The sequence below is a fragment of the Apis cerana genome, linkage group LG8 (genome assembly GCF_029169275.1).
Source record: "Apis cerana isolate GH-2021 linkage group LG8, AcerK_1.0, whole genome shotgun sequence".
NCBI lineage: Eukaryota > Metazoa > Arthropoda > Insecta > Hymenoptera > Apidae > Apis > Apis cerana.
In genome coordinates, this window is record NC_083859.1 from 11,419,275 (window position 1) to 11,444,071 (window position 24,797).

General features: G+C 35.0%; 1 protein-coding gene across 12 annotated transcripts in view; it reads right to left on the reverse strand.

The window, feature by feature from the left end:
• LOC107999967 (lachesin) overlaps positions 1-24,797 on the reverse strand; it is a 74,588-nt gene that overhangs the window by 5,478 nt on the left and 44,313 nt on the right. For 7 of the 12 annotated variants that reach the window (XM_062078984.1, XM_062078977.1, XM_062078985.1 and 4 more), the window contains 7 exons: positions 3,749-3,851; positions 2,559-2,674; positions 2,126-2,311; positions 1,657-1,843; positions 1,358-1,489; positions 898-1,017; positions 346-516 (listed from right to left, as the gene is read on the reverse strand). In XM_062078984.1, coding sequence (XP_061934968.1) covers positions 346-516; positions 898-1,017; positions 1,358-1,489; positions 1,657-1,843; positions 2,126-2,311; positions 2,559-2,674; positions 3,749-3,803 — 967 coding nt within the window. In that variant the 5' untranslated portion in view covers positions 3,804-3,851. Of the gene's footprint in view, positions 1-345; positions 517-897; positions 1,018-1,357; positions 1,490-1,656; positions 1,844-2,125; positions 2,312-2,558; positions 2,675-2,754; positions 3,158-3,187; positions 3,326-3,748; positions 3,852-5,833; positions 6,162-17,311; positions 17,732-18,064; positions 18,275-18,360; positions 22,734-22,908; positions 23,028-24,797 lie in introns of those variants that run through there. The other 5 variants (XM_062078979.1, XM_017060040.3, XM_062078978.1 and 2 more) reach the window with 5 other exon arrangements.

Consider the following 24,797-nt stretch of genomic DNA (forward strand, 5'->3'; position numbering starts at 1 on the left):
TGAAAGAAGAATTAATTACCCATGTTATACGATATCTTACACCGAAAAGTTATTGTTAATCGTATATTATATTTAAATTCATATCATTTGAAATAGTTGCGTATCAAACAATTTTTTAAAAACGATTTTCATTTTATACCTATGCAATATTATATGAACGTAATTTTTCGATTTAAACTTATATAATTTTACGAATAAACGATCACGAAGTTAATGTTATTGGAATTTTAATTTAAATTCGATTAAATCAAATCAAATATTAAATAGGAATATACGAAGAAACACTTGCAATATTGGTAAATAAATGCAAGAAAACATCATTGGAATTCTTAAAGCGATACTTACCTTGCAAACGAACAATACCATCAGCTTTTCCAAGAGCATTTACAGATGAGCAAACGTACTCTCCAAAATCTTTTTTCTCTAAAGAGTTAACGGTAAGGTTCATTTGCCAAGAATACTCGTTCAATGCATATTCCGACATTGTATATTTTTCACTGGGCAGTAGTTTTTCACCTGCACGAAAATAAGAATATTATAATATTTTTCATAATAACGATTCTATTGAAATAGTTAAATACATTTCTTGCATGCAATTTTCAATGCAATCTCGTTCATTTTTGCTTGTTCCTATTGTTACATATTATACATAATCGATTCTAGAAGCCCAATTGGACAAAATAGCGGTATTACTTCGCGTCATGTTCCTTAAGAGTTAGTCGCTGTCTAATGAAATCGGGTTAAAGTTCCCTTTCGGATCAATAGTTAACCCTATAGAATTCGCGAGCTCAATACAAATTCTATTCGGGATTTCGTAACCGGTCTTGCCTTCTTATTACCAGTGAAATAGTAAGTGAGCATCGAGTAGTAACTTACACTCGTATATCATTTATCTACCTGTATTTTGATGCCAAGTATTCAATGCTTGTGGGGAAGCTTCAACGTGGCATTGAAGAACAACATCGCTGTTGACTGGGGCTGCTACTAATTGATTTGTTACTTTTATAACAGGCGAAACTGTAATAAAAACAGCTCTATATTGTATCGTATTATAAAATAGGATACGTGATACTCGACGACGTCTGATCATAACGTATCTATATTACTAGTCTGATCGCGATAATTTTGTACTACTTGTCTAACTATAACAGACTTATACTACTCTCTGAATTGTAAGTCTACTATTTTTCTGATCTGTAATGAACGGCTATATTATTTGTCTAAGTATAATAATGTTAAATAAATAATTAGAACGATTTATAAATTGTTAAAAATCTTGTTCCCTATTTATTGCTTTTACTCGTGATTTTCTAATTAAAATTTATACAATAATTCTAATTCTGATAAATATACGTACAATGAACTTGTACAGAGTAACGTTTGCTGACTGTTGGAGGTACATTGTTGCTTGCTATGCAAAGATACGTGCCCATTTCTTGTCGAAGAACTCCAGTTAATTCTAAAGTTTCACCTTCGTAAGATTTTAACGCTGAAAGATAAAATTAAAAAATGAAATATATCTATTTATATATGCAAAATAATATAGTGATGGCGCATTACAATATCATGAACTTTTACACTGCTATTCGTAAATATTTTGTTAATAATTTATAACGATATTATTAAAAATATAATAATCGAGTCTAAACATCTTACATTGCTTTTGTCCATCTTCTCGGAGAATGATATTCCGTCCATCTTCTCGTTTCCACGTGACGGTAGGTTCCGGTGAACCGGTTGCAACGCATTTTAACTTTATTTCACCACCTTCGTGAGTTACCATACCTTCGGCAGATTTATCGTCTATTATATCCGGTGGTATCACCACTTCCACGTATCCGTTCTAGAAATAGAATAATTCAAATTTTCAAGTTAAAATTATTATTACTACTATAACAAATTTCTCTGTGACGATTCTCAAAGGAATTATTGCATTTTCATTTTCGTTAATTAATTAATTAATTAACAAACGTAGAAATATTTTTATATTCTTTATATAAAAATATGAGAGGAAAGATTAATCAAGTGAATCTCACAAGAGAGCCGCAACACAAAAATGGCAAATATTGTTTTCAATATCATCTATGTTATATACGTGTATATAATTTTTTTAAATTTCACTCACCTGACTTCGCATAGGTTCCGTGTTGATTTGGCACATGTAAGCACCGGAATCATTTTTTTGAACGTTCGATACGTGCAATTTCCACGTGTTATGTCCATTATGCGTAACCGAGAGTCTTGGATTATGTGCTATTAAATGTGTATGTATTGCCAAAATTGCTCGAGAATCTGACTTCATCCAAGCCACCTAACAAAGACGTATAACAAACTATGGTAAAAAATTTTTATTGTTTTTTTCTTAATGGATAATAATAATGCGATAAATTTCTCTTTTATATACAGTGTGAATCATTTAACGCATTCGTATTTTCGATTATGTTCGGAGGAAAATTTTTTTCGAGTCGCATATGACACCGATACCGAAAGCACTTTATTAACAAGGCGATCACATTTGATTTTTTTTCTCTTTCATCGAAGAAGCAAGCGCAAACTACCTTGTACGAATGTAGATTATTCACGACACAAGTGAAGAAGATGTCACGGCCCTGGATCACCGTGTGATTCTCCAAAGGAGCTAAAAATTCTGGCAATGGTTCTGGAGTTATTTGACCTGAAAAAAAATTCATTTAAACTTTTTAACGTAATTACGCTGATAACCTTTTCTCGTAATATTTTCACATTACGATGTACCCGGCGAATATTAGTGAAAAAACTGTAATATCAAGCAATCGCTTATTTTACCACAAACTCCTCCTGAACGTGTAATAACTTCCACGGTAATATAAAATGCTTGCTCGGCCGAGACATTCGCATTTCGCTAAGAATTATCTCTCGTCGATCTTGCGATCTTGAACGCATCTCCTCCATTTTGAACAAAGGAGGGCGCCACAGTGTCTCGCGTAATTACATTCCGTTAAAAGCTTACCGGATAAATCCTTAAAATGCAGTTTCTCGCGATATAGAAAAATAAGTTTTACGAGGACAACGAGGGTCATAGCCGAACATAGGTGTCGCGGGATTTATCAGTGTGGTGGTGGTATAAGTAAGTAGCGGTGGTTCGGTGCTGTGAATGGCTTTTTAACCGTTCCTATCAGTCTAAAAAGCCCGAGGTTCTGTTACTTACTGGAAAAGGCTACGTCGCTATTCAGCTCAGAGGCCGCGTGCCCAACTAAATCACGCCGGATTTAAGTGGATTTTACAAACTCCCCCACGTGCGACTACGACGATGTATTGCCCTTGTAGGGTTGTTGCGACGCCATTCTACCGCAACGTGGTATATCCTCGTCTAAAAGATTCCCCCCCCTCCCTCCCCCTCCCAGTTTTTTCATAAAATTACCTACTTCCATTCCATGATTTTTATATAAATAAAACGATGATGAGATAGATCGTCTCGCTTTATAGTTTAATCCAATGATAATATATCCTTGAGGGGAAAGATTCTTATTTTCAATTAACCGAATATTTCTTGAAATTTTACCTAAGTTGCCTAAGTTATCGTCAGATTCTAAGCTATACTCAGCAAAAAAAAAAATATTTTATCTATTTGAAGATAAGTATAGAAAATATGTATATAAAATAGGACAAAGGGATGACAACATGCCTCGTTCGAATGCATTGCTACTTGAATATAAGAGAAAAAAAAAATAATAATAGTGGATTATTTCAAAGGATAAAACTCACTCACATAAGCAAAGATGCAGAATTGCGGTGAAGAGGGCTGCAAGTTTCCGTGCTGCCATGAGAATCAATCACTTTTGCGACGACAGTTTGGCACGTTACTCGACGATCTGAAATCAGAAACGGAGAATCCACCATTTTTTGGATGAAAAAATTTTAAATTTAATTAACGCATCGTGCGACGCGTTAAAAAGGAGAAAAAAATTTTCGGAAAGTTGCAGCTTCGTGTACAAGCAACCCGATCGAATCTCTTTAAGGAATAAAGCGAATAATCGAATAACCATAATGGATCGTCGACCAATGTTACTTTTGAATGCTCTCGAGGGCTGACCCATTATTCAATGCCAAATCTTAATCGGTCTATTGTACCCCTAATTTTCAATGATTAATTCGAATCAGTCCATTATATCCTTGATTCATTTTTTTTTGTGGAAAGGAGGCGTCGAAAAGGAGAATCGATGGTTATTTTGACAGTTTTTTTCGTAATTCGGAAGAGTAATAAATTTGATCGATTTTTTCCGATTTTGGAAAATGAATTTTTTTTCTCCATAAACTCGACGAAACTTTACGACTACGTAAAAGTAATAAAAACTTTTTATTCGAGCCCTTCGACTCATACGATTGGGCTTCGGATTATAGGCTTTCGTTCCTCTATCCTCCTTACTTAAAATTGAAAAAACTCGAAGAAAATCACTTTTTCATCAACTTTCCAATAGCGTGTGCGTTACACCTCGAGATAATCGAAAGCAACGTTGATAACTCCCTGTACGAAACCGGATCGAAATAGTAGTTGGTCGCATAAAAGCGGATAAAAGAGCAAGAAGAAGAAGAAGAAAAGGAAAAGGAAGAAAGAAAAATCGTAAAGTGGAAATGGAAGAGAGAGAGAGAGAGAGAAAGAGAGCGGAAAGACGCGATTGATTTATGGTAACAAGAGGCCGCGAAGCGTGGTAAGTGGGCTATTTTTCAATGAAGCCAAGGGAGCGAATGAATTCTCTCGGGGAAATGGAATTTTGAGCGGTTCGTGCTCGCTTCAACGGCGTATCAAAAGCTACGGTTGCCCGTCATACGTGCCTCAGTCACCGTTCGGTGATTTCGCGGCTTCTATTTCGATACTTGGCTCCGAGAGGGGGGAGAGGAAGGAGACGAAGGATGGTGCGCGCGGTAAGTTATGACTTTCGGCTCCGTCTCCACCGCCATCTATGAATGTATGCATGAGATACCAACTTTACGCTTTATGCATTAAACGCAATGGCGATAAGGAGGCACCGATGCCGCGAGCATGCCGGAGAAAACTGTAATCGTTCCTCCGATCGTGTTACCGCGGCAAAGATACGTATATATTTTATCGTTTAATCGTTTAAGCTCGATTTACACAATTTATACGCGTTCATTGCGCGTTAAATACGTATATAGAGAATCCGGCTTCGGAAAGTTTAAAGCACAAAGCATTTGAATATCTCTCGATTATGAATAAAGGTTAAACGTAGTTAATCTGCCTCGTTTATGCCCGAAACTCGAAGATTCAGGTTTCAAATCCGTTTAAAAGAATTTCCTTGAAAATCCTTATCGATAAATCTTAACGAGACGGTTACATTTTCGTGGACTTTTTTTTCGAGAACAGAAAAAGAATAAACACGAAAGATTCACGTTGGTCGCGAAAAATGCCGAGAAATACGTTTGCGCACGGAGAATTAAATTTACACGGTCTGTACACGTGTAAGACGATCTATACGTTTCTATTAAAATCTTTATTTTCGTAAGAGGATTGTAAAGACAGAACGTTTATATTTCAGTAGTTCACGCGTTTGTTTCATCGCTATTCTCGAAACAAAGTTTCCTTAACCGTTAAACCGTTAAAATTTATACATAGAGAGATAAACGCGCGACTTTAAACGAAGCTAATCTCGAATAACAATTTCTTTCCCAACGAACAGTTTTGCGTTTTTTTTCTTTCCTTTTTTTCTTTTTTTAATTATATTCAAAGTTGAACGTAGGAAAGTTGGAGGAGAGCTACGGACATACCGTATCGTAGTTTCTTCTCAGGATTCACAGTGGTGGAAAAGCAAAGTAACAAGATTTCACTGCTACTAACTCAAATTATTACCGGTAATGCCCTCGTTCCAGCTTGACGAACTTCGGGAGAGTCCTTTTCCGACAGAGCTAACTGAAAAGTTTCCGAGAAAGATTCAAAACCTGTTAAAGAATGCCTGAACAACGTTGCTCGACACTACCCTTAGGATGTCACCAACAGAAATGTCGCTCCCGAACGATGACAAGAATTAAGTTTCGTCCTCGTGTTGTGGCACGCGGCTTTACACCACGATGAACAATGACGAGTAAGTTTCTTCGTCTTTCGCATTGAAGCTCGATATCTACGTCTCGCTATCTACGAAAAATAATTACCATCAATCGTTTTACAAAGAAAAAAAAAGAAAAAGTTGAAGAGTATCTTCTTCTGCAAACGATCTTTCGTGATTTCCCTTTATAATTTCTTTTATCTTTTATCGTATATTTAATCAATGAATTACGATTTTCTTACTTTTTTTAATACAGTGTTCTTCGTGAATACTGAAGTTATTCCACGAGAACAAAATTCCTGTGTTGATTTCTTAAATTTTTTTTATCTTGTGCAAAGAAGGAATTTAAAAAAGAAGATGGAAAAATATCGAAATATATCACGTTTTATACATTGTTTCGTTATAATTTTTATATTATAGATATATTTCGCGACGTGTTAATTTGGATTTATTGGATATGGCCAAGGATAATATAATATTTTGGAAAATATGTATCTGATGAAATAAAAATGTTTCGATGGAAATACGGATTTTTCTCTATCGGTCTTTTGTCTTCTCTTCTTTCATTTTGTATTTTATGTGGAGTATATTTTTTTCTCTCGTACCATCAGTTAATCCCAATGTATGACTGCATTAACACGAGGTGTCGCTCTAACGCGACGCACAATTTTTTAAACATTTACAATCACGTTACAAAATTCTTTTTCGAAAAATTATTCTCATTTATTTAATTTCTGAAATTAATTATAGATATACTGTACATATCGCATCGTATCATAATTTCAAAAATAAATTTTTATATTTTTTATTTTTCCACTTCATTATCCAGTGCACATTCGTTCTTGATTCAAGATAAATAAAGAAACTTGAGCATCGAGTTCATTATTCTTTTATTTTTGAATTGAAACAAACAAAGAGTCTGAATCCAGTGTTTCCTCTCGGTGCGAGAAATAAAGAAATAAAAAAACTTGGGCATAATCTAAATAAAAAATAATCCTTTCAAATTTACACTCGTGTATATGATTTAATATAATTTATTCTCCCATTCAATACGCTCACTTATTTAATAACAATTGAAACACGGTTAACAATTGCGCCACTCAACGTTTAATGTTAAATCCTAATGGTTTAATAATGCTGGCAAAGAGTGAATACGTCGCTTTTTGCCAAGTATTCTCGTCGGCAGAGGTCCGTTCGATCGAGGTCACGTGGTAGACCGTGTTGATAGAGGAAACGCGTTACGGAAGTGCACCGCGAATACAAAAGCGGCACTCTATCGTGTGCCTTTTCGCGCGTCTCGTATCAGTCAGGGAAAGGTATCCTCGAAGAACAAAGAGATGTTTTGCGAGTCAAATACCATCGGTCCCTCCAACATCCCAGGAATTCCTCTAAATGGAGCAAAGAAACATTATACAGTTCTTCCGTTCTTGGAATGCGTCTGCTTTTGGTATCCTCTATCTCCCTTTCTCCCCAACAATTGAAGGTGATCGAACTGCTTTCCAGAACTTTCCAACTTCCGGCAACCTATTTGTTCCGCCATTCGATTCTCCTCGACGATAAATCGCACACATCGTAACATTTGTCACGTTTAAATGAATATTTTCGATATCGATTAATTCTCGCAATCAATTTATTCCTTTATTATAATCAACTCGTGCTTTCCTGCCTTTGACAAAATATAGAAATCTATTTTTCGGATCTGTAAGAATTAATAATTCTTGTACAATTTGGAATGATAAAATTAATTATCAAAAACGTAAGGGAATTATATTTGCGATTAAATATAATCTCGGAAATAGTATATGCACGTTCAAAATTTTATTCGACGAAAAAATGATATGTCCGATTTAATTGAATGATAAATAGAATAGATGAATACACCTCGTATGAAACATCGTGTAAAAATCGTTCAAAATTTCTGAACGAATAAATACGAATAAATTTTATTTTCGATCCGCGATTTGTGGAAAGATGGAGAACCATATTCCATAGAATATGGAATAGTTTAAAACAAAAAGATAGATGCGACAACGAGAAACATTTGCGACGAAAAACATTAATCTATTCCTTCTGAAATATTATCAGAACGGATCAAGGAAATACGAAGCGTGTACGTACGTAGATCCGGTTGCAACTTCATCCCCTTTTAACTATATCAAAGTTACATAAGCTTGCGTTGTACACGTTAGTGGTATATCGAGAGGGAGGGGGGAGAGGGAGTAGAGGGAACGTGCACGTTCGAATAACCTGTTCTTGTATCGGCTGACTGAATAACTGCGGGCTACCTGTCAGAAACAAGTATCGACGTCGAACGATAGGGACCCGGTAAATGCACCTATGGAGTAGTTGAGCAAAAGTATTTGTGTTTTTCTTTAGTTCCATAAAATTTATCAAACGACCCGTATTCATCCGACCGTGCTCGATACATTCGCTTATAGACGGATGGAGACGGAACCTATATCCCGCTTGTTCACGGTTCGAAGCATCAGTCCTGTCTCGACTAGTTAGTCCATCTCGTGTACTCGACAGATACTTCTTTTACACACTTTCGTCTTATTCCAATTATATTCGAACATTAATTTTCATTTATCCCAGCCGAAAAACAAACACCGGTGCTTGGACCGTCTCATCGTTACTTTTCTTATTTTCCAGAACTAAAAATACCGATGAGAGGCGCCATCTCTCGAATCTATCCTAACACTAGTTCGCGGTACTCAACTTTTTTTTTACCGATATTACCAATCTTCGAATTTATATACTTCGAGTTTCGCTTTACTTTTCAGACAATAACAATTTGGAAATGGAAAGATCCATGGAGCGTGCCGGTGCTCGTAATTCAATATTCCGGTCAGGGATAGATAAGAAAGTTCCTTCTAAAATCGGTAGTGTAATAATTATGCGAGGAATGTCATACCGGCCGTGCTACCCGCATAACAAGTGGCCTTTCCTTCTGCCCGGGAAATCATCCCACACCCAAGCTGTAATCTTTTCCTCGAGATGATTCATCGGGTGGAAGGTGGATTCGTTTCCTTCTCTCGTTTTTCCTGCCTTCCTACTTCGACGCTTCGGGGTCAGACTTGTAAATGGACTTCTGGAAGTAGCAGCCTCTTGCAAACGCCGCGAGACACTGACCCGATTGTATGCCGTAATGGGATGGCGAACTCGCTGAAATATTTCTTTTAAAGCGATCCGATTTCTTTCCTTTCGGGATATTAAAAGTTAAACAAGATCGAGTTAATTGAGTGAGAAGTTTGAAACACCGTTGACATCGATACTACCGGCTATGAATAGAAGAGTAGTTTTAGAGACTTTTTTTTAATCCTTTTCCTTTCATCGAATCGTATTGGCACGTTTCGATGTTTTAAGTTCAATGTGATAATGTGATAAAGAATATTTCATTTTTTTTTTCATTTCAATTTATTTGATTACGGTATAAATATAATTTGAAATTTTATTGCAAATTTTACATCAATTATATTAACACGATACGAAGATTAAAATGTTAAAAAAAATATTTGTCGATATTTAATTTCTAATATTTATTAAGGCCGTCGGTTCAATTCGTCAAACCGAAGTTTTTAATTAATATTTTATGTGAAGTAAATAAATTCAATGATTCAAAGATCGATTAATAAATTTAGATTTGAAGATAAAGAGAAAGATGTTACGTTCCTAAATTTTAATTTTACGTGAAGAATTTTTACATACATCGTAATTAAATCCTATTAGCGTTTAAATATCTGTTTTAATCGTCAATTACGATTATACGTTGATTTAATTAAAATTGGATCGTTAATCGATATTAAATATTATCCAACACTATCGTATATCGGTCACATTAATATGTAACAAATGAATTAAACAAAAATTAAATTCATTTATTGCAAAATTCATTAACTACACATGGGATATATTTTCATTTCATGTGGTTTGCCAATAAGGGAAAACGTTTGTGTTTCGCCATAATCTCGATAAACTTATTATAGCGTCAATTATTCGAACTTGATTACATCGTCACTATTCTTGTCACTATTCTATTATTTCAATTGATGTACAAATATCATTTTGCACGATATATTTAATACTTTGCGATACAATGACGAATCAGAATCGCAATTTTGGATCATAAACGAGATATTTTTGTTATACTCATCAACACTTATACGTTCTTTTAATTTTTTTCAATAAACTTAACCAGGAGACAATAACATTAAAAAAAAAAAAGGAAGAAGAACACGAAAAATAAAATACGATATATTCGCGTATAATTCTTCATTAAAACGTCAGATAGTGAAATAATTAACAAGACAGACAACGACGAATAATTTCTTTATTAAAAAAAAAAGATTGTTACTAAAAAAAAAACGACGATCTCTGACGTTGAGATAGGAATCGATAGATTCCTTATTAACTCTCTTTATTAAATGTGACAGAACGGCAGGAACATAAGCCTCGGAAGCTCCGTTTACCGACTACAGCTCACGGTACAGCGAATGTCAGCCGGTGATGGGTGGGCGCGAATTAGCACGATTAAGATGGTATCGCATCCGAGCGGACAGGAGAACGATGCGAAGCCGAAGAGGGAGGTAGGTAGGGTTGTTCAACCTCAAAGTAACTGGCAAGTGGAACGGCTGCGGCGCGGTTCTGTATGGGATATCTATAGAGGTGGAGAGGTATCCGGTGGGTCGGTGTTGGCCGGGATTACTGAAATACAGGAACGGTAAGCGAAGCTGGCTCCGGCTTTGGCTTCGGCTTCGCCGGTCACCCCTGATGCTGAGTTACGTCCCACTCTATATCCCTACGACCTATTACACACGCAATACGTCCACATAAATATATCTGCCGCAAAATTCACTCGCCACTGACCAATGCCGATTCTCCTTTCAAACATTCGTAAACACTCGTTCGATTCTGCGCACTCGCTCGTCAGTTAAGTCGTCCGTCCTTTCTTTTTTAACGATCTTTTTTTACGCGTGTGTTCGCAGCGCACCAGCGAGGTATAAGGTTTCCAAGAATCTTCTTTCTTTCTCTAAGGCTAATTTAGATATTTCCACTGCTTGCACTCGTCCTAGTTAGATACTTAGGGTTTTGCGCAGTCCAATTTCTTGGTCTCTGTCCAACTCCTCTCTTTTAATTTAACACGTTCCAGTATCCATGTTCAAGCGTCAAAGAAGTTTTCGTTGACATCCATTCTGTGAAACAAATATCTCTCTTTAAGAACGAACACACATATCTCTTGGAACAAGCTCTCTCCTTAGTTCTCTCACAAGTTTTATTTCAAAGAGACTCGATTGCATTAATTTACAACTCAAGTCAGGTCGGGAGATCGTTCAACGAATATTTCGTGCCGCAACAACGTGATCCTGGGATTCAAATGGTGCGCCAGTGCTGTTCAATAGAGGAGAAGTTTCCAAGTGTAACATTGACTTTGTCTTACATTACAATTATCGATCATCCAGTTTCCAAAAGCAACTACAACTTTGCGACTTCTATTGATTTTAGAATAATTCTCTAATCTCTTATTATTTTTGATAATAATCGGTGCGTTTGTAACGATGTCACTTTTGATATTTGGCGACACGGAATGCGCAATGCTGTTACAGTTATTTGCATTAATTGTCAAAAGACTGTATTGATGGGCCAATTGTTCAATCGGAAAATCAATTAATATGATTGAAGTGACGCGCGAATTAACAAGCACATGATCATAGATTGTGACATTTCGAATCGGACAGATAACGCCAAATACAGAAACGTTCGTAACGTATTGTAAATTTTTATAGGGGTAGAAAATTTTGTCCAAAATTTTTATTTTGTGTCAGGAGAATATAACTGAGAAAGTGGCACGTAAAATGTGAAATACTATTTTTATAATAAGAAGTGTCATTTTTTTGCAATACTGAATGTTTTTCGATAACTTTTTTAAGTATGGAAAAATCATTTTAAAGAAAAACATGTTTAATACTCGTGTACACTCGTATAAACACCAGATATAAATGAAACGTGTTTATGGACGAATCATCTAAAACGAAAAATCGAATTTTAAACATTTTTCACAAAAAAAATATGGACAAAAATTTCAAATATTAAAAAATTAATTAATTTTTGATACTTTATAATGCAGTTATTTATATTTGCTCTTCTTATTTATATTTGTTATATTTAAAGCTAACAAACATTTTATTATCTTTTATAAAAAAATATGGATAAAAATTTCAAATATTAGAAAATTGATTAATTTTTAAATGATATTTTACATTGCTGTTACTGCTCTTCTTATTTATATTTACTAAGTTACATCTAAAGCTGAGTATTTTATTGTTTACTTTAACAATAATATACTTTATTTAGCGTCGAAGTAAGATCAAATAATTGCAAAAATTATTTAAAAAATACGAAAAAACATTTTTTTCCAATTATCGCTTTCTTCCATAATCGTGCAACGCATAAGACGGTGCGACACCAATTTTTAATTCTTTTCATTCTCTTTCCTCTTTTCACGGATAATCTCAGAAACACTCGATTTTTTTTCCTTTGCTTTTTCTCTTCATTGAACTTATACTTCCACCTCATTCCTTTTTTCTCTACCTAAAGTCATGCTTGTCTTTAGACATTTCCCGATTTCTTTTCTTCCGCGTATATTCTTTGTTCCGTCCCTTCATTTTTCCACTTGCTTCCCTCCTTTTTTTTTTTCTCTCCAATGTCTTATTCTTTGTTCCTACCGTTTTCAGCAATCTTGCGTTTCCATCTATTGTCTCGAAGCGTCATCGCTTCTTCTCCTTGATTTTCCCGCATCGTTCGATAAAACACGTATCTATTTTCATAGTGCGTCCCGATATTTCTGTCAATGCTTGTATTCGCGTCGGATAAGTGCTCTTGCAACCTGTATTCTGTGAAATGTATCCTAAAACTAGGAAGATGCAATATTTACCAATATCAATTTTTAAAAGATTTTTTTCTTTTTTTTCTTTTTTTGAATCGAATATTTAAAATCGTATTACGCGCACAATGTTATATACGAATTGACTTCTAAATTTATATTTTATTGCAAAAATTAATGCACCAATTATGCTGTTGTAAATATGATCTAGTGAAGGATTAGATGTGATTCATCGTTGCAAAAATTTGATAATTAAGCGAGTTTGAGGGAAAGAGAAGATCGAAAGTTGAGTTAATATTTCGAAATATAAATGTGACGAAAGAAAAAGAGAATAAATATACGTGTAAAAGTGTTGAAAAGTACTCCTCCTCTTCCTCAATTCCTAAAATTCTTTTTTTCCTCTGGAACATTGTTTCGTCACGGCTATTTGAAATTGTATAAAATTACGCAGTCTGCGGGCTATTTGTACCGCAGTCTTGCATTGTTTGTGCATAAAATTAGAGCAGGCAGACGTATTTTTTAATGTTAACTGCGATTAAAATTAGTTAAGAAATAGAATTTCGAACGATCTTTCTCTTAAAGCAAAACAGATTACTAGAAATTCGTGATTAGCTTTAGAAAAATATTTCGCAACAATGATTAAATTTCAGTATTCTTTTTCTACTTAAAAAAAAAAAAAAGATAAAGCTATAATCCTATTAAATTAAATAAGTTTAAATTAATAAAATTAAATTAAATCCTATTAAATTAAATAAAAAATTAAATTAAAAATATAATCCTATTTAATTAAATAAAAAATTAAATATTCAAGTTTTTCCACAATATTATTTCGATATTATTAAAAATACGATACAGATATACGTACATGTATAATGGCCACACCTGTACACTATTTAACTAGAAATTCTGACTGGGGAGAGTAAGTTCTCTATTGTTATGGTATTGTTATTCCGTTATTCGAGCTAGCACATTTACTATGTACATCATGTCTGAAATTCCAACGAAACACGATGCTCTTCTAGTAGTTTCATCCAAACTTGGATCGATGTTCACGGTCGTGTCGCATATTTGTTTGCAACTACTGGAAGGAAGTTAACGATAAACAGAATGGTTGAATGTTATGTTCTTTGTCATTATATCGTGCAAATTAAACGAATATCGTTATTACGTGAAAAGAACAGAGAAAAAAAAAGCATTCTGGATTTCGAGATCTCTTTTTCTTTTAATTGCTTCGATCGTTACTCCATATTTTAATCGTATTATTGAATAAAGTATTCTAGTAATAAAGTAAAATAACTGTCGATAAAGTACACTTTGTTAAAATACACTTCTATTACACGAAATAATATTAGTTTGTTTCAAAAAGCAATAATTTTGAAAGTTATATATAAAACAATATTATAACATATAATTCTCTCATGCATAGTTTCTAGGTTATAACGTGTGTATTAAATACTAACAAGATTTACTGCGAAATAATTATCTGCCAGTATAATTATTCAGAATATTCGCATTATACTTTTTTTCACTTTAAATTCTCTAAATTCTCTATCTTCATTTATTTTCCAAAAATTATTACGGAAACCTCTTTTGTATCAACATTTGCAATTACGGAAATATTCGAGACGATTAGAGTCTCGCTCTAGAGTATACTGAACAGCCAGCGCAATCTATCTTTCTTTATGTGACGTTACTGATCTATCAAGTCACTTTATCTCACGCGTTTATGAACTTTTTTCATTAAATTTTTCTTCAAAAGGGAATTTAAATCAAACTAATATTAGTCTAAAATGAAATAACAAATCGATATCTCTGTATTTTTAATTATAATTAACCAATAATGTCTATTATTACAAATCAATGATTTATATTACAACTTTTGATTTATTTCGCGACACGAGAATCACAAGATTTAATCTTTTGGCTATTAATCAAACATCCCTTTTAAAATGTTGAAACACGTTGTTATCATCGCTATAAAAATAATAATAATAGATGAAGAATCGGATTTCGAGCAATACGTGAAAATGGCGGATCTTTGATAAATTATGAATTAAAGATCGGAAGGATACTATTGGCCGATTATACGTATAATTGAAAAATTGATTTCGGATATAAATGAACATTAAGCTCAGGAATTTAATACCATTCGATGAAAAAGTAAAAGTTCATACAGATTCTCTTTCTCTTCCCTACTCCCCTCCTTTCCTGATTTATCAGTAGGCAATACCACTTCTCTGTCCAACTGTCGAACGTAAAGCGGATTCTCCCGTTAAGCAGATAGGAATTCAGAGACGATGCGAGCGCGGTAATGCACATCTCCCCATCATACATCGATAGTAAACGGAGGAGGAGGCGCGAATCGAGAACGAAACTGAATAAAGAAGGAGAAGAGATGGAATAGTCGAGTGAGAAACGTCAAAGAAACGAAAGAATTTGAGGTTAGTCGAATGAACGAATATACGAGATGGTGCAGTTTTATCGTAAAATAAGAAACGTCGGTAATGAACGCACTAAAGGAAAGGAGGGATAATAATATTGTGGAAAATTGAATCAACCGTAATTAACCGTTGTTTTTAATTAATCGCGTCTTTGTGGTTAAACGTACGCGAGAAAAGTTTTTTTCTTTTCTTTCGAAACCGCATCGTTTTGATTCGGAACAATGATTCTCGAGAGAAATTCCCTAGGGGATGTGTCGTACCAACAGCTAATTCCATCGGGAAATTTCTATACCGATATTTATGACTGAACCCATTATTTCGAGATGATTCCACAAAATTGTGTGCGCAAATCAATTGCCGTGTAATTTATGATTTCGAACGGAATTATGGACACATGAATTGTACGTTAGAGAGATATAGGTGTGCAATTATGTGCTCATCGTACACTGTAATGAGCGGACACGCATCTATCTTTTCGATTAATGTATCATCAACGTTTTAACAAATAATATTAGTACGAGATTGTAATTTAATTTCGCTACCAGGCTTGTAGGATACGTGAATTATTAAACGTATGGAAATAAATTAATATAAATTATTAATATTTTCTATGTATTATATTCCAAAGATTACTTTATATGATGTACAAGTAAATATTAAATGTTTGTAAATATACGTTACGCATTTAATTTAGAAGATTATTTACCATTTTATCGATTCGTTATTAGGATATTTATTTTTAATGGAAATTAAACGATGATTTAATTCTTTTGTGTTTTTCACTTTACCCATAGACCATAAAGGTGTAGATATTATTTCATTAAAGTTTCGCCTCTTGTCTCTTCATGCTCTTCATGCGGTTTCGCAACAAGAATTTTAATTTCTCGTTTATGAAAAACTATGAAACCATCCGGATTTAAATTCTAAAAAGGAAAACGGAGATTATAATAATTGATTACAATAATATTATCGTGATAAGAGATTTTCATAATCCGTATGAAAAAAAAATCGCGTCGAATTGAAAATATACGGAAGATAAATTCGAAAAAAAATTGGAAAATCGAATCGAATCGAATCAGCGACTTACGGTCCATCCTGGCGGAAATTGAAAAAATATTTACTGGATAATATTTTTACTGAATCTTGCGCCTGTTTCGGATTTCATCTCTAGAAATAAAATATCATATTTACTTCGTCCTATTAAAATACATTTTTCAATTTTAAGAATCAAAACCACAAAAAAAAAAAAAAGAAAAAACGAAAGGCTTAATAAAGTTAATAAAGTTCTCTTCTTCGAATTTTTGACGAGTCTCAAATATTTGATCGAGAATTATTTACCAAGAGTGTTAATATCGGGGGAAGGGGAAAGGGGAGAGAGGAATCCTATTCAAACGCACTCTTTCAATTGTGTAAAAACGAGAAAAAGAGCCGCAACTTATTCGGTAATCGTGAAAAATCGCTTGCAATAATAAAAGTCACTCCTCGACATTATCTCAAATATTTGATCGAGAATTATTTATCAGGATCGTTAATACCTGGGGAAGGGGAAAAATAAATTTCAAATATTTGATTCGATATTATTTATCTAAGAACGGATAAAGATGAGTCTTTCTCGCATCATCATCATCACACGAAGCGATACACGAAAGAAAAGTTTAAACATCGTTCTCGCGATTCGAACACGCATAATTACCAACAGAGTTTACCAGTCTTACTCAGAGCGCGCGAGTCGGCTCTTCTCTCCCGGGTTAAAGGAAGAAACGAACGAGGCGAAGGAAAAAACAGAAAGGCATCCACCAAGGGAAGAGCGGGTTATTAAAACGTTTTCAAAGTCTCTCTCTCTTTCTCTCTTTCTCCCTGTTTCTCTCGTAGGGTAGAGAGAGGCTCGGTTCGTTGAAACAATAGCCACGCTAGCTGCCGATTGTCACCGACTTGGCGAATCTCGTCCCTACCTCGGATCTCGTTCGCTCGAATTCTGAATCACCGTGCTGTCACAGATCCTGAATGGCAGCCCGTAGAGGCGACGACTCGATGCTGCAGGAAGCTCATTAGGCACAGCTCGGGGCATTTTCTGGCCCTTGCCTCCTAGACTTCGTCAATTTTTACCCTACCCTTCCCGCCTCCGTCTCTTCTCGCCACGCTCCACACAGAATCTCTACGTATGTAAGCATCGAGTATATATATTATATGTATGATATATATATATATCAAAGTATCCGGATACATGATATCGTGTATTTCGTTCGCCAATTACGAGAGGATCCGCCATTATTTTATTCCGTGCGATTGTTGGTTACGTAGATACGATGTTATAGGTTATGTCCGAACAATATACTTTTTCTTCTAAAATCGAATCAGAGTTGAGCATCAATCTGTTGAAAAAGTAACTAGTTAAAAATTACTTTAAATATTTATTTATTAAAAATCCTTGAATAATATTTATTCGTATAATCTTGGTATTACATTTGCGATTATTATTATGTTTTTAAACATGTTCATTTGAATACAATTCTGTTATCTATGTATTCTGTTCTCTGATAATGAAAAATGTGATAATTTTTTGGTTTCTTTAGAATAGTTCAATTTCAACTATTTTTTATCGCTTCATAGTTAGAATTCACGATTAATCTGGACATTTGTGAATTTAGAATCGGGTAAAAGGTTAGATCGAACAATAAAGAATTTCATTTTGATTTCTAATTAACCTTATCAAGATTGCCAAGGAATCGGGAGCTGACACTTCCCTAATTGACTACATAGATAATCATTATTGTCTTGACGAGTTTTCAGAACTTTCGCGGGGAATGAGATCTCGTTTTGACTATGATAGAATGTAATTATCCTTGAAAAGGGATTTCACGATCAGGGATTACGAATTGCGAAGAGACCGAGTGCTAGAGGATTAGCCTCATTCCCTGTAATTAATTTTAAGAAATTTTGTTAAGATGAAATTAATAACACCAAAGAAGAAGAATTTTTAAGAGAAAGTTAAGTAACTTACGTGTCGTACAGCATTTTTTCTTTTCTTTTGTTTTAATTAAAAAAAAAAATTAACACGAGGTTATATGAACGATTCTTTTTAAATTGTTCGTCGACAGCATCAATATGCAAAAATGAAAATGCTAGTGCAGAAATAGTAGAACTGCAGAAAAACAAATTTTCTTGATCACATTGTATCGTTATATTTTTATTTTACATTTCTAAATTTTTATTTATCTGCACTGGTTTCACAATAAATAAAATTATCGCTATGGTAATATAACCTCAAACTTTCCGCACGAAACATACACACTATTGACTTTCTTCTACATAACCTTTTCGCATTGAGTACGTAAAGATATCTTGTATTATAAGATATTGCGCAGAATGAAATGAAGCTAAACCTAACCTAACTAAATTAAACTAAATTAAATTAAACTAGAAAACCTTCCATTTCCAGAAACATTTATATTATTGGATTCTCCTTTTTCGTATATAGCACTATTTATAATAGCTCGTAGAAACCGAAGCCAAATTTAACGAAAGATTTTCATTTAAAAATTTGTAAGTCACGAAAAATATATCTTTACACATTAAATTACATTACTTTCTTTACACATTAAAAGAAGGAAGAAAACTCGCACGATGCATGTTAACCAAACGAGATTTAGAAAGAGGTTATGATGGAATTTCATGGCACGAAATCATAGTTGCACTCTTATTGTCGTGGGAGCACCGGTGAGTCGAAATGCAAATTCGAGACTGGCATCTCAAACCTGGTCGTTCAGTCCGCGTGTTGCGAGCTGGAAGTTTGATAAGCGAGACGACGTTGATTGGGGACCAGCTGGAGTCCAAACGACACGTTCCGTATGGATTCTGGAAAGGTCTCCCAGTTATGCGAATGAAATATAACTCGAAATTAGAACGGAGTGCGACAGAACGTTCGAAATCGTCGCACTCTTGTAATAATACGTATAGATCTTGCCTCCGAGCTTTTGATGCAAACAAACGCGCGATAAATTTGGATCTTATAAGAGAATTCCGTGCTTGTAAATTTATCTATAAATTACTAGTATTTTTTTTTCAAATAAACTTTTTAATTAATTGGAATCGAAGTGAAGAAATAGGATCGATGAAATTACGCAACGCGTCAATGTCAATTTATTTTGAAAAGAATGGAAAAAAAAATTAAATATATACATTCGAAGATTAGAGTTTTCCCTCTTTACGATAATTCCTCAAAACTTGCAATAAAAATTTTTTCTTCGCCAAATTGAAATTAAACCTCGAATACAGTTGAAAATTTAAAGTTGTAATACGATATGTTTAAAATATCGAGTAACACTCTTTATGCTCTTTACTGTACAAAGTTCACTACGCAACGTATCGCGAAAAGTTTGCGTAGTTTGGAAAAATAGGGAGGAAACGATCAGGAATAACGAAGCGTTTCTTAAGATTCGATAAAATGAAGGAGATTTTCGAGGATATAATTTCTTCCATTCAATCGCACCGGAAGCTCGCCTCCTCTTCGAAGGACGATGAATTCTGAAACGAAATGATGAATCGCGCTCGAAAAAGAGAGAGAGGGAGAGAGTGAGGTAGAGACCGGAGGAGGATTCCGACAATAACTGAAAAACGGATGAATAAGAATGCACTCGAGTCGAGTGGCCGACTGGTCGGTGAAGGGGAAAAGAAATCCTGCTAACGAACATCCTGCCATGAAATTCACGATAGTAATTCCTGACTGAGAAGAAGTTCCGTTGCTCCGGAAAACCGGTTTCCAGGATGACGCCGGGCCAACCGAGGAGGGGAGGGGGAGAGGAGGCGAGGGGAGGGGAGGAGAGTGGAGGGGAAACCGCATCTCCTTCGAAACGTCTCCGCCCGATTGCCGCTGGATTTCGTTCCATTTTTAGCCCTGGCTTAACGAAAACTTTGCCCCCTCCTCCCCTCCTCCCCTCCCTCGCCCACTTTATTACTCAGCCACGGATATAATAATTGGATGAAATTCCTCGTCATAGCTCGTCTTTGCTCACTCGGATTATTGGACTCGTTGGACTTGGGAATGCCGCTCTTTGTCCTACAATTAGAAACGGAGTTATTTCACCTGGGAAGAGGGAGGGGGAGGGAGGGAGAGGAGAAAAAAAAAGACGTAAACGTTCGTTCATCCGATGAATTTAACTTCTCCTGCGAATCTAATATAGGAGTTGGAGAATTACGTTCCAATTGTTTTTACGTAAGGAATTTTACGTAACACGATTATTCGGACAAATTGTTTTCGATGGAAAGTTGAAAATCGTTTAAAAAATCCAGTTTGGATTCGCCAAAAAGAAGAAAACTCGCAGAGAAGAAAACGAAACTTTACGTTTCATTAAAATGTTATTTTAAAATTTATAATATCTCGGATGAAATTGATAATTTTTTTTTTTTTGAGAAGTTTAATTATCCTTGACGGATATTAGATTGTTTTTCATCGATGAAAGGAGAGCCAAGCTTCATTACCAATCGATGGTAAATGCGTACCTATATACAGGGCCACGGAAGTTGGCTCAAAAGTCTCTGTATCTCGTGGAAAGTTGGGCAGCTAGTTTGAGGAAGTCAATCCACCGTCTAACAAGACCATCAGAAGCATCGAGACATTTCTCGTACGAAGGGAAACCCAAGATTAGGGTTCGAGAGATTCGCTCATCCCGCCCGTTGGATCACGGAATCCAACTTTTCTTTCTTTTTCCTATTCTATCTCCCCCTTCTTTTTATCTTCTTCCCTCCTTATCTTTATTTATCCATCCGCCTATCTTCATACGCGGGCGAAACTTCTTTTACTCGATTCTCCATTTATCACTCGTAAATGATATATTTATGGAATAGCTTTCGAAAAGCTGGTATACTATTACGCTTTCTTTGAGACGTTTTGTTACAACAATCGCCGGCAGATGGAAGACGTTTCGTACATCGTAGCGACGAACGCGGTCGAAAACACAAATTTTTATGTTTCGTTTTCGAGTATGTTTCCCGACCGGAGTGCAATGGCATAATCGCACAATTTATCTTGATTTTCGGTATTACTCCAATTCAATTATGGAACATCACGTAAATAGGTGTGCACCCCGTTTGAGTGTGTTCCCCGGTAGTATTCCACGATTAATCAACTTGTTCCAGTGAATGCGGTTACACGTCGGATAACATTCGATCGATTCAAATAATTCCCTTTGAAGTTGTTGACATATGAGTTGATATTCGCCGAGTCAATTATACCGCGGTCGAGTGAATTTAAGTGTTACACGCCCGTTTATACCGATACATTGATTGTCAATAACCGATCCACAACCACTATTATAGCTCGATTGATTTTCACGCTTAATGTTGCAACACCTTTGTAACACATCGATGCAAATGGACGCGTTTTCCTACGTTTTCGTCCAGTTAATACACACGTATACGTACATGTATTTTTTTTTCCTTCGAACGATTCGGGAAAAAGGAATGTGGAACGGTCCGCGTTATAAATTTTTCACGAGCGATTTTCGCGTGCAGATCGTGTTATCTCGCGTCACTTTTTTCGCGGATGGAAATGAGAGGGTCGAGAATCGTCTAGATAAAGAAAAGGAAGAATGTACACGTATATTCCAATTTCACTGGTTGCTCGCGCCATACCGTTCCTACACGTGAACACGTGTCTATACCTTTTTTCCAAGGATTATCCGATACCGAAGAGAATTCTATGTACCAAGGGACACAGAAAGAAAGCCCACGTCTCGCGAACAAATAATAATAAACTGGCGAATAGGCTTCGTTGTAGGATAAGGTAGGTTCGAACACATAGGATCGTTGACAATATGTTCCTCAGACCATGGTAGGTATTCCTTTCCGATTCTTTTTCCCCGATTTTTATTTTTCTTGTTTCTTAGTTCGTGGCAAAAATCTTCTCTATTTTTCCCTCTCTCTCGCTCTCCTCGCGTTCGGATATTATAACCACGGATGGGGTGGGATGGGGTTCGAGAGATTGATAGCTCGAAGCTAAAAAATAAATATTAAATGCAATAACAATCGTAGATTTCAGTTGTGAAAATAAAATTTTCAATTTTTTCTTTTTTTTTTTTTATGTACATACCCAATACATACGTATAAATCTTTTAATTAAACAACGGTATATGAGGCCGTTGTTTGTTTGCGTAAATATTTAAGTTACCTGTATATTGGCAATATAATAGAATACATCTGTGTGTATTTTTTCCCCTGTAAATATTCTACAATGCGGAGAATATTAACAAAAATACATGGGGTTAAATATTTTTTTCGAAATTTATTCGAAAATTAAATTTCTTGAATCGACGTGAATCTTAATTTTCCTTCTTAATTTTCCTCACCTCGCGTAAGCCGAGAGTTTAAGAGAAAGATCTGAAAAATATGAATGTCGTTAAAAAAGGCTGAAAAAAAAAAAGAAAAATTGGAATAATCCTCAAGAGAGGAAGATACGTTTGAAGAGATGATAAAAAGACGAGGATGGGTCGGTTGAGAGTGAAAATCAAACTTTTCAAATATACCCCGCCGAACCGGTATTTGTAAAACGTACGTATTATTTGTTGGCATTCCGGTTGAATATTTTCCGTTTCTTCCAACATTGACAGAAAGAACGCGTACACTCCTTCCGGATTGCTTTATTGGAAATTCTGCTCCTTTGGTCAGCAATATCTGCAATCGTTTCAGAAAATTTATACCGATCGCCGCGCCAACGCCGATACAAACGCGGCGGATACACGTGTATACACGTGTAAATATAAGAGGCGAAGATTCGAGATTCGCGTTCAATTGAACGGCCAAATTAAAAGTTTCCCAAGAGAAACTGTGTTTCGTTTATATGCGCAATTGCCTTTTTTCCATAGAATACGTACTTTTAAAGTGTTTTCGTGCGAGGCCCCTCCCCACTCCTCCCACTCCCCCACTCCTGCCACTCCCCCACTCCACCATCCGTTGCCAACCGTTTTCCTTTTTCGACGAAAACACCGGTTTTTTCCCCCTCCTTTTTTTTTTCGAGTTTAAAACCCATTCCAAGGAACGGCTGAACGATCAAAAGTTTAATTTCTCGTCCAATATCATAGAGGGCTGTTTATTTGGAGAGGCGAGCTACACGTGTGCGCGTGTACGTATATACACGGGACATATACGCATAAACGTGCCATTCTCATTTAATTCAATGACCAAATTAAAAGTTTTCCTACGAGCAGTGTTCCTCGTTGATGCACGCAATTACCATCTCCATACAATTCTAATTTTAAACTTCTCATCTCATTCCCTATATGCCTTCTCTTACAACTTATGTTACATGGTTTCGAAAGTTGGCAATTCGACAGGAATGCTATCGAAGCATTAAAAATTGTTCAACTTACTGTACGAGATGCTATTGAGGTTAGGAGATTTCGTTATACGCAAGACGAACGAGGGATCATTGGTTAGAGCATCGATAGAACAGCAGAAACTGCGTTAGAATAAGAAATTTTCTTCATTACGTTTCATAGGTTTACGTAAGGTGTAGTTTGCAGTATAGTTGCTCAAAGGGATCCATCCCATTGCGTCATTGTTCTTATACATGTGTGCATTTCTAGCAAATTTTTGTATAGCATCTTTTCAACGGATCTCAATTGTCCGAATATTTGCACCAATTTCACAATTAACGAAGTTATCGGTATGATTTCAGTGATTTAAGCGAGCATAATCTGTCTTTCAACTTCGAATATCCTTTCCATTCACTTAACCCAAGCTTAACCTAAATCAAAAGTTTCTGTACAAAAATATTTACATGTATATATATCGTTGAATTCACCTTTTCATATTGAATATATAACACTATTCCATTACAATATCTATCATCTTGCAGAAAATGAAACGAAACTAAACGAAAAAACATTTGTGTCATTGGATTCCTTTTTTCGTACCGAAAAATACACAAGATATTTCGTTACAAAATAAATTTTTATAATATAAATTTTTGTATAAATTGAACATATATTGAATATATAAAGACATTATTACAAGATTTATCATTTGCACAAAATGAAACGAAATTGAACTTAACCTAATCTAATCTCAAAGTTTCGAGAAAAAACATTTGTGTCATTGGATTCCTTTTTTCGTACCGAAAAATACACAAGATATTTCGTTACAAAATAAATTTTTATAATATAAATTTTTATATAAATTGAATATATAAAGACATTATTACAAGATTTATCATTTGCACAAAATGAAACGAAATTGAACTTAACCTAATCTAATCTCAAAGTTTCGAGAAAAAACATTTGTGTCATTGGATTCCCTTTTTCGTATCGAATAGTACACGAAATACAAAATAAATTTTTGTATAAATTGAACATTTATTGAATATAAAGACACTATTACAAGATTTATCACTTGCACAAAATGAAACGAAATTGAACCTAACCTAACCTCAAAGTTTCGAGAAAA